The sequence below is a fragment of the Chelmon rostratus genome, chromosome 20 (genome assembly GCF_017976325.1).
Source record: "Chelmon rostratus isolate fCheRos1 chromosome 20, fCheRos1.pri, whole genome shotgun sequence".
Taxonomy (NCBI): Eukaryota; Metazoa; Chordata; class Actinopteri; order Chaetodontiformes; family Chaetodontidae; genus Chelmon; species Chelmon rostratus.
The window spans coordinates 16481594-16492361 of record NC_055677.1 but is presented as its reverse complement, the minus strand read 5'-3'; the positions used below and the strand labels follow the sequence as shown (position 1 = coordinate 16492361).

The 10768-nt window shown below is 45.6% G+C and overlaps 1 protein-coding gene across 1 annotated transcript; it reads right to left on the bottom strand.

Annotated features, from left to right (window-relative positions):
• Window positions 1–358: 358 nt before the first annotated feature.
• Window positions 359–7231, bottom strand: klf6a (Kruppel-like factor 6a). The gene is made up of 4 exons (XM_041961821.1): window positions 6919–7231; window positions 4526–5108; window positions 3576–3699; window positions 359–3046 (listed from the first exon to the last, which is right to left on the bottom strand). Exons 1-4 carry the CDS (start codon window positions 7018–7020, stop codon window positions 2995–2997), a joined length of 861 nt encoding a protein of 286 aa, XP_041817755.1. The 5' UTR covers window positions 7021–7231; the 3' UTR covers window positions 359–2994.
• Window positions 7232–10768: the final 3537 nt, after the last annotated feature.

Here is a 10768-nt window from a genome sequence, read left to right as displayed (position 1 = left end):
TTAATTTGCTCATTCAAGAGAGAGAGATTTCCATGCTGGTATTTACAAGACAGGCATTTGGAGCTTCTAGCTGCAGCAGCAGGTCCTGTTTCACAAAGCGTTTGGAAAACAGCCGTGTTTTCCAATTCAGTTTTGAAGTGAGAAATGTTAAGATATGTACCCGTGGTGCTCACACCCTGACCCTAATCGAACTGTGCCCATATTACTGGAGGGCAGGGGGCAGTTGAAATGCAGCCATCGTCCTCAACGAGCTGCGAACCTCCCACAGGCGCAAAAAAAAAACAAAAACAAAAGCTCTCACATTAACGAAGCACAACTGAGGAGAATCAACAAATGAGACAAAGGAAGCAGGCCAAAGTCAGATAAGAATTTCTTATTATTCCAATAAAAAATACATTCATACAGAAATATAACAATTTTGCAAAACAATTTCAAATAAAAATTTCATAAAGCATAAACATAACAATTTTACAAAAGTTGTTTTTTTTTCTTTTTATACAAAGATTCAGTTGAGAACAAAGAGCTGTCTGTGTGTGTGTGTGTGTGTGACAGAAGAGTCGGGGTGCAGTGGGATGAAAGAGATGATGAAAAGTGGGAAAGATGCGAGCAAACATGGGGCTTAATCAAGGCTCAATTACCACTTGAACGGTATTGGCTGCCGTTTCCACAGAATGGATGTTCCCTTCCTTTGCCCACAAAAGGCCCTGCCAGCACTCCGAAATCTATCGCAGCAAGCAGTTTCAAGTTTGTACTCATCCCGTCGCCTTCGCCCGCTGATCTGAAATCCATAAGTCGTAGCGTGCCGCGGTGCAACGTGCCGCAACATCGAATTCCTACAGCAAGGTCGCTGATCTGAAGCGGGAGGCGCAGATCACTTCATCCTGAAACAAGTATGATCCCTACACTTATCACGCGCTCCACCTTTTCGTCCAGCATCCATCTCCCTCCAGCTCCAACAGCAGTCTAACCAATAGAGATTCACCTTCAAGGGAGATGCTGTCATGGGCCTTTTTTTTTTTTTTTTTTTTGACAAATTTCCATGTGCACCGTCAACGCTTGATCTGTATCTCCTCCCGAGAGCCCCCACCCCCTCGCTCGCTCCTGTGGTTTTCATAATACTGTTGCAGCTTGGCTAAAACAACGCTCCCCCAGACAGGTCAATAACCAACCTACACAGTCAGCAGTCTGTGACAGATTCCACGCCAACAAAGCCTTTAGCAATTCATTACGGAGAGGCAGTACAAGGCGAGGCCTGTCCGACTGCAGCCTGTTAATTACAATAAATCTTTAGCTTTTTCTTCACTCCAACTTGCTAGGATTGGGGGGGACAGGCAGGAGAGGACTGGGTTGGCGAGGGTGGAGAAAGGAGCAGCGCTGAATGAACCAAGCCATTTTTGTTGGCCTAGTCTGGTTGTTTTGTACCTCGGAGCTGTGTGAGATGAACTTGAGTACATACTACACAGTAGTTAACGTCTTTAATAAATGAATTTAAGTGCTCTAAACATACAGCATTTGTCTCGTTTACATGTTCTGCCTTATTTGAATGTGATATGCATCAACTACACTGGTGCTCTGAACGTCAAAATCTCAAAAACACAGTTAACCGTCGGAACAGAGGCGGAGAACCTTCGTCGTACACAAAGAGGCGCAAGTTCGTTTGCAATTTGAGCCTTGATCAAGCTTGTCAAATCACCCATACAACAAACGTGACTTCCCGAGGGAGCAAAACCGCCGCCGCCGCAGGGCTGAGTCACTTGCATAAGGCACCATTAAGGTCAACAGTGCATTACTAGATAGAAAAGAAAGTACAAAAAAATCAAAATTACTCCTCAAGGCATAGGATGAATGAGAAAATGAAGAAGCAGTGAAATCTCCAGCCAGATGAGAAACCAGAATGAAGGAAATGGATGAAGTTGTCAAAATAAAAGAGGAAATCATCGAGGCATTATGTACAACATTGTAACATTTAACCGTTCGCACTTTAGCTGCACTTTTATTGAAACTATTTGCAGTCCTGATTACAGTGGAAACATGAAATGAACAAACCCTAGAACCATGCAACACCTGTCTATGATACTGAAGTTATAGTATAGTTGTGTTATACCTCTAAGCACACAGCTTATACAATTGGACTACAAATGAGCTTTGTAGCTTGTAAAAAAATAATAAACCAGGCTACATAACACATTGCACATTTAGTAGCTGCACCAAAAACACCAAAAAAAGCTCCTGTCATACAGTGACCAGGGGGGAGTTTTGGTCCCTGGGTCACTGACCAGAAGACACGTCCACCTTCTTTCTCTGGTAGAACCCAAGGCCTCAAAACCTTCGGAGAACCCCCCAAGTCTGGGTGCCAGACAGACAGGCGGGACCTTCCATCCCGCCCCATCCTCACACTGCCACCGGGGGAAACACAAGTGGAACGTTTTCCCCCAGAAACCCATTCAGTCCACAGCAACATTGGTACCAGCCCCGCACCATCCATCAATCCATCCCTTCATCCCCCCAAAACATCTTCTTCTCTCTTTCCAGGGGGCCAGTCAGCCAATCTCAGACATTCACAGTGCACACATGCTCACCTCAGACAGTTTGTAAAGTACCAGTGTATCTGCTGTCCGGGAGATGTCCCCAAAACATCATGCACCATACATACACATCATTCACTCTTCTTGTTTGTGTGTGTTTTATCTTTTTTTTTTTTTGTCTTTTTTGTGTGTGTACGTCCTTCTCAATCAAAAAGATTTCTTCCCCATCCATGATTTTGTCCTCTTGTTGCAACAGACAACCTTCAGAGCGCCTTTCTCCAAAGAGAGGTCCCGGAGGCACTGGGTTTCAGTATGGTGCAAAACGGCATGCTTTGGCTGGAACACACTCCCGCCACTCTGCTCTGGGACAGTTCAACCACGAGACTGGTCGGGAGACGGCGTTGGTTTTTCTCTTTCTTTTTAAAACTTTTCCCCTTCGCTGCGCTGCTCGGTTGGTGCTTGCCCCGTTTTAGATGTGCCTCTTCATGTGAAGGGCCAGATGGTCAGACCTGGAGAAACATCTGGGGACAGAGGGGAGGGGAAGAGGAAGTCAGTAACAATGCCAAGAAATGGACCTCTGGTGAGTCAGACATGCTTTAGAGAATTAATCAAACAGGCTTTGCAGGAAGCTTTGTGCAACAGTGGTTTTAAATACTAATGCTTCAGAAGATCACATGATTTGTTATTTCATGTGAATTAATAACAAAACCAACAAGTTCTGACTGAGAAGAAGCCAATTAATTGTTTTTGGACTTCTTAATTTCTAGCTCATCAGCTGACATTATATCAATACCATATACCTCCAATAAGCTTATGTTGGCCCATATATGAGCCTGAGCGATTTATCAATCTGGTTTTAAAGTTTGAGCTCTGAAGTTCATCAGTGCTTTAGATCTTTAAAGACATTCATCCTTATCTCGATGATGCAAGAACAGTAGATCCCATCACCACAGGTGCACGTCACCAGCGCACGCTCGAGCCCCGTGTGACAGGGACGCAGGCTTACCGACAGCCTGCTGACGTTATTTGCTGATAAATGCCCTGGCTTACCTGTCACAGTGACTGCATTTAAATGGCTTTGCCCCAGTGTGCTTCCTGAAGTGTCTGGTCAACTCGTCGCTCCGTGCAAAACGCCACTCGCAGCCCTCCCATGAACACCTGTATGGTTTCTCACCTGTGGGACAGACAAGGGGGGCGATTAGGTGGGCTGAAATGCGGACGCAAACGCAAACACTAACACGCTGCTTTCCTGCTCGGGCGCCGATTGGTCGGCCCCGCGCTGTTGTTATTTAAATGCGGTCAGCTCAATCAGCCCCGGGGGCCCGGCCCGTTGACGTGGGTGCCGACGAGCCAACGGAGACCCGGATTCCGCTGAACCTGTTGGACCGCTGGCTGCGTTTTGATGCGACCTGCGACATGCTACGAATGCTGGGAGGGATGCTGCGCGGCTGAATGTGAGCAGCGCATAAAAATTAAAAAAAAGCCACACGTGCAATTTCACGCTGCTAATCAAAAATAAGAAAGGCTCAAATGACCATTGAAAGGCTTCCAACCCAGTGGCCCCTGGCTCCCCGCCCATTCACCCCTTTCCCATGGTGAAACTCAATCTGTTTTGAAGTCCTTTTATCTCCCATGTGCAACCCCTCCCCCCTCCCTCTCTCTCTCTCTGTCGCTCGCTCGCTCACTGGCTCAGTCAGTCACATTCCAGATAGATTAGGTCACAGTTTAGGTATCCAGCCATGCAGAGCTAACACTCCAAGCGCTCCAGCTGAGGACATCATGCAATGTGGACCTTTAATTATGTTACACAATGGATGGACATTGCCATTAAGGTGGAAGACTGCATTAATAGCACTTTTGCCATTCACTCAATAAAAAGTGAGATTCTTCAGAATGAACTGAACAGCAGAGACGACCCTCATCCTCTCTCTTTAGCTTCCTGTTTACACACATCACACTGGTCATGTGATACTCCGCTCTGATAGGCGTTTCAGACTCACCTGTATGAGTGCGCTGGTGTGCTTTTAGGTGGGAGCTCTTCGTGTAAACCTTGCGACACCCGTTGAAGTGACACCTGTGTACTCGCCTCCTGCCGTCTGGAGACGCGTCCCCGCAGATGAGTCCCGTCTTTTCCGTGCTCTTTGCCACCCCGCCGCTCCTGATTTTGACCGGCAAGTGCAACTCGGCGTGCGTGGCGACCCAGCCGTTCGTCACGCCGCCGGCCTCCGAGTTGGCCTCCGGAGAGGACGGGGGAGTGCTAATGACGGAGGGGCTAAAAGGTCCAGAGCCAACCAAGACGGAGCCCAGAGGGTTGGAGGTAAAGCTGTGTGTGGGCGAGAGCTCCTCAGAACTGTCTGAAGCTTCGCTGCTGGCGTCAGAATTCACACTGTTGGTGTCCAAGATTTGGCTGTCCTGATTGTCCTCCTCGTGGGCTGGGGGCAGCTTTGGGTCAGACTCAGCCTTGGCCTTGTCCCCGCAGGCCAAGATCAACTTGCTCCAAAGGTCCTCCTGGCCGTCGAACTTGAGGTCAGATGTGGAGACGTAAGGCTCGCTCTGTAGATAGCGTTCCAACTCCAAGCATGTCTGGTTGAATGAGAAAACACAGTAAGAATAAATGAATTACAACAGCACCCTGAAGAGGGGGGGTTAATTCACACCAGCAGAATGCATGTGTGTGGGGAATCCTTTTAAATGATGCATGTGCACATGCTCCAAAACGCCTTTTGTGGTGTAATTAATATTTGTTAAATGCTTACAGCAGGAAATTGCAGCTATTCCTGCACCTATCTTTACTGCAGATATCAGGCTCATAATTATACTGAGGCTTAGACGCGTGAGCTATAAAGATCAGTCAATTAATCATTTCAGTGATTTTTCATGCAAAAATGCAAAAACTTTGCTGTTTCCAGCTTCTCAAACATCATATATGATGCTTGTTTGCATCATATATGATGGTCATTTGAAGGTTTTTTGGTTTTGGACTGGTTGCCGCATAAAACAAGCAAATTAAGTAGACCACCTTGGGCTGTGGGAAGTTGTGATGAATATTTTTCACTATTTCTTAATGTTTCATGGTCTACTAATTAATAATCAAATTAATCGTTGTTGCAGCCCTATTAAATATATTGAGAAAGCACATCTGCATGTCACAATCCCAAATCCACTGATTAATGGTTAACCTGGCGAAACTCAACCTTCCTAACTCCATCAAGCCTCATGAGCAACATCACAACACGCAGCAGCCACCCCAGCTTCACGTCACCTATTCACGCTCGAGCTGTCATCCCTCTGAACTCCGTCTCTCCTGCGCCTGAGCGCAGCCCGACAGCAAACGTGCATTGTCATTTCAGCCGTCGAATGACTCACTGAACAAATTCAGAGTCCTTTTAAGGAAGCCACTCAACCCCACACCCCCCTCCACCCCCCAACACGAGCCATTCAGCTGCTTTTCCTCATGTGTACCTCTGACATGCAATCACATCCTTCCCCACTGTCAGACACTCAAGCTCGTGGACCATAAAAGACATTGGCCACAATTGACTTCAGAGGCCATTAAAAGTTGAAAAAGCAAGGGGCCGTTCTTTAGGAGGTGCTCCGAGCCAGCAGGCTTGACGAGGCAGATGTAGAATAAATATTTCCTCCAGGCTTCTGCAGCCTTACACGATATTTTCCAGCTGTGCTGGTGTCTACTCATGCCAGCAGGAATTGGCCACAGCTGACATTTGATAGTGTCATGTTGTGGAGGCCATTCAAATGCAAGAAGGATGCAAATGGATGTTTTTTTTTAAGTTAAAGGAGGATATTAAAAGCTCTAACAATATTGTACATTTGCACATTCAAAGTTTATAATTTAGGTTTGCAACAGTTCTAACACAGACTGAACCATCTTATAAAGAGGAGAAAGCACAGTGTAAATCCCTGTGATCTACAGAGCTGACCCTGAGCCAACACGCTGCATCTGATTTTCAATGAACTGCTGACTGCCTTGAAAATCTACTTCCTCCTGGCTCGGCCGGGACCCCTGTGTTCGGAGTGAGTGCGGCTCAGAGAGCGGAGCAGTGGAAGCACCAGCACGCTGCTGCCGCTGCTGGAGTGACTCTGCCCCATTCATCTTGGCGCAGCGGAGCCTCGACTCCAGCTGTCAGACTGACACACTGATCCACTTCAGCCTGCCAAAAAAACTTCATAACGACACCGACCGTGAAACAGCGCGTCAGGTGAGCGGACGGGCGCCGTCCGATCACCGGACACCCGCGTTCACCGCCGCCGCGCCGGGATTTTTAACTTCTGGAGCGCACTGAGCACCGCAAGAGGAGCGCGCTCAGTTCCGCCCCGCTACACAAGCTCAGACCCTGACTCTGCCTATAAAATAGTGGATCGTAGATATATTCACCTGCTGCCAGTACTCCTCCAGAGACGGTAAGGCTGAGAAATAGCCCGTGTCGTGAACTATCTGAAGTTCTTGAAAGATGCTGCACATGGGTAGAACATCCATTTTTTCCAGAGCTTAGTTTCAAATAAAAAGCTATTTAGCTGCACTTAAATGTTTTTTTTCTCAGGTAGAAAAACACCCCGTGAGAGGAATAAGAGCGGTCCCCTGCGATGCCGACGAAGAAGAAATGTTCTCAGCAGCAGACGAGCGTCCGTCCGTCAGTCCCCCCCTTCTTCTCTCGCTTGTGTTAAGGTGTTTGCAAACACTGCGCCGGACTAGATGGGGAACAACTGCGCTCTGCAAACTTCCCTATTCAAACCTCGAAGCCCGCCCCCCCTCCTTCCTCACGGCAGGATTACGCCTGCAGCGCATCAGCCAATCAGCGGCGAGCAGCGTAAGGGATTGCAAATGATATCACAGCCGGCCAATCGCGGCCGGCCTCAGACTTAATTTGGTTCCTTCGCCGTTTTAATTGGCGCGTTTAACTCCTAGCGGCTCGCCGCTGATTGGCTGGTTATTTATAGGCATGTATATAAGCCGTGATGTTCTCTCGTTCTGTGTAGTCTTTTCTGTCCGCGACGTGTTTCGCCACAGACAGCGCATGTGAGCCGAAACAGTTTTATTCCTCTACGGTGGAAAACAGCTCAGTCTCTCTCTCTCTCTGCAACTTTGTCACAAGCAGCACTTGCGACACTGCTGTTAAAGGGGGAGAGTTCACGGCGCCGTAACTGTGGTGAAGTGCATGTGTTGACATCGGCCGCTAAAAGTGAATACATGTCTTGGGACACTGTGACTAATGGATGGCAGGATATTATTGAGTTATCAGCACACACGAGTTAGAGGAAACATTAGTCCTCACTTCTCCTCTCTGACTGAGTTAATATAGACTTCTGCTTTACCACTGAAAGGCTGAAAAGTACAACATCAAAGTTGCTCAGTCTTAAATAGAGATTCGACAAGTGCAGTGTGTCATTAGTTAAAAAAAGCTCCTTTTTTCAGCCTAATTTGCACTTAAAAGAGCATACATTTGAATTAATATTCAAAAGCAGCTCCCCAAAGTTAAAGAATTTGTTTTACCCCAGTTTAGTTATTATGATACATGGAAAAAATCCTGTACATTTTAGCACTCAATTATTCCCAGAAACATTTTCGAGCAGTGTAATGAGTCCACATGTGGCGTTTTAGCAGCGGCTTCACCCGATGCATCACGACAGTGGTTCCTGCCTGTGACCCTGCATTAGTGTCGACACGAGCTGTAAGAGTACAACCATAATCAATTTTTTTTTCACAGGATGGCTTTGCATTATTTGCATTATTCCATTATTTCTCCAGTCTTTCCAATATGTATACCTTTGCTCTGACATAAAAAATGACTGGGAATGTAATCATTCAGTCGACCAGTTCTTCTCTGGACTCCACCCTATTATCTGCTCAAGGCTAATGCATACCTCTCTGCATTATTTAAGTATTAGTCCATCACCTCTGATATTCATGTTCTTGATCAGTTCTGTAAGTTATTCTGTAAGTGGTGTTATACCAGAAATGCATGTGTTTTACATGATACGTCTGGGTTTTCATAGATAAGGTTATAACTGGCCGGTAGGTTTTCAGTGTTGGGCACAGAAAGGAAATATATGAGTGGTTTGCACCTTTTCTTCCACAGCTTCTCCTTAAGTCTGACTTCATCGGACTAATGCTATATTTAGTATCCGCTATTTTATAACAAAAAAATAGAGAAAAGTGAAAAATGAACTTCCTTTTTTTGAATTCCTTCTCCCCCTGTTTCAGAAGTTTGGAGCCACTTATTTAGGAAATGAAAATCCAGCTCAAAGTTTTGTATTTAGAGTTGTTTAACTTGGAATTTGAGTCTAATCTTAGAGGTTAAAAACCAAATATTTGACCCTTAGATTCGAACTTCCATGATTCCACTATCGTCTGGATAGGCCCAGCTGTGTTTCCTCATGAATGCCTCTTCATTCCAGTAGCATTCCATCACATATTTGGCGATGGCGCTACGTCATCGCAACTTATTCTTATCATTTCCTCTTTACTCGCGTGCCACAGGGGCGTCTTTTCCTGCAGCTATTGCATAAGTTCGCAGCGTTAAGCCGCACCACAACCTGGCACGGCGTCGCCTGATGAGATAAACAACATCTCCACACAGGAGCCACATTGTCTTCCGAGTGGCAGTATTTTGTGCTGCTGGCCCGAGTAGACAACTGAGCGTCCTTTGTGCTGCTCTCGACTGTGAGGCCATATTTGTCACCCATAGCATCTGATTTAGTCATATGGTGATGGGATGTCTTGTGAAGCCTGGAGCTGGCCTCAGTCACCCTGAAAAGGAATTCCACTTTTATGTTACTAATGGGGCTGTTCATTATGTCCCTCTAGGACTCGGTGGACACTTTGCTTTGAAGCAAAAACTCACTGAGTTCATGTCCATTTGCAAGAGCTGCTAAAACTTCTTTTGTCGCCGCATGAACTGTAACAGAATGCGCAGCTTATCATTGCACAAAAACATGCCCACTCATTATCCATACATTTCCAAAGTTGCCCAGGCTTGCGCTGTATGTGTTTCATGAATAACAGAGTATGCTGTCGGGTCCCGCCGGAGCATTAGTGGGCAGATCTGCAGTAATCACTTCCTTTAGAAGGCCTGTTAGACGAAGCATTTAGAGAATGCACGGGGTCCTGCATGGCAGCTTTTATCTTGGAAGGCCAGGTCCGCAGCTTTATCATCGTTATGTAATCTCAGCCCAGCCAGTAGCCACAGGAAAGAGCAATTACAGGATGACCCACTTTAATGCATCACTGTCAACCCAATTAGTGAGTTGTTCAGAGGGGTTTTTCTGGGTAACCTAGGTGCACTCGACACCCACTCTTGTGTGGTTTTCCATAATGTGTGACTTTCCTCCAATCATCATCCTCTACTGACATTACGCACAAAAACTGAAACGATCACCTGCCTAATCGATTCGACGACTGTCAGAAAATTGATTGTCAGCTATTTGGTAATCAGTTAATAATTTCAATCACTCTTTTAGGCAGAAATGCCAAACATTTGACAGTTACAACTTCTCAAATGTGATGTTTTGTTGACTTCATCTGTCTCACATGATAGTAAACTGAATATCTCTGAAGACATCACCTCAGGCTCTAGGAAGTAAAGAGGGACATTTTTCACTGTTTAACGTTTTACAGACCAAAGACTAATCAATTAATTAAGAAAATAACCAGTAGATTAATGAATAAAGGAAATAATACTTTAGTTTTTGACTGTAGATTAAAATAATATTCATTCTATTTGATAAATTATTGTAGCTGAAATATAATAAACTTTCTTCTTACTTTTGGAAGGTTACACTGATTCATTTCACTCAGCCTGGTCTTGGTCTGGTATGACCAGAAATTGTTACAGCCATTGCTAACTCACTTCCTTCACTTCAACTAACATGTGTCACTGTTAGCATTCATTATTGTCCCACACCTCCAGGTTGTAATGCAGAGGCTCCATGTCAGATTTACGCCTCATGCTGAAGCAGAGATGACCCTGATCAGGTTTAGCTTGTGACAAACTGAACTTCATGTTAAAAATGGTGAATTTGTAAAAAAGGCATGGCTATCAAGCCATGTAAATCTTTGATTGTACATATGCATAAAAGAATGATGATGCTCTTATAAATTAGGGTGGTACATAACAGTGGTTCACATCATTGGAGGACAATGGAGTCAACATGCTCACTTACGTCATTTGTCAGTGTCACAGAAATGAAGCAGAGACAAATTTATGGCCCGACAACGTCGACGCAGA

What these genes read in the sequence shown, in the direction of transcription:
- klf6a (XM_041961821.1), bottom strand. Translation starts at nt 7,020, where the DNA reads ATGGATGTTCTACCCATGTGCAGCATCTTTCAAGAACTTCAGATAGTT. An exon ending in TGGAGGAGTACTGGCAGCAG is followed by an intron (nt 5,109 to 6,918) that starts GTGAATATATCT and finishes TCATTCAACCAG; the next exon opens with ACATGCTTGGAGTTGGAACG. An exon ending in AAATGCAGTCACTGTGACAG is followed by an intron (nt 3,047 to 3,575) that starts GTAAGCCAGGGC and finishes CTCTGTCCCCAG; the next exon opens with ATGTTTCTCCAGGTCTGACC.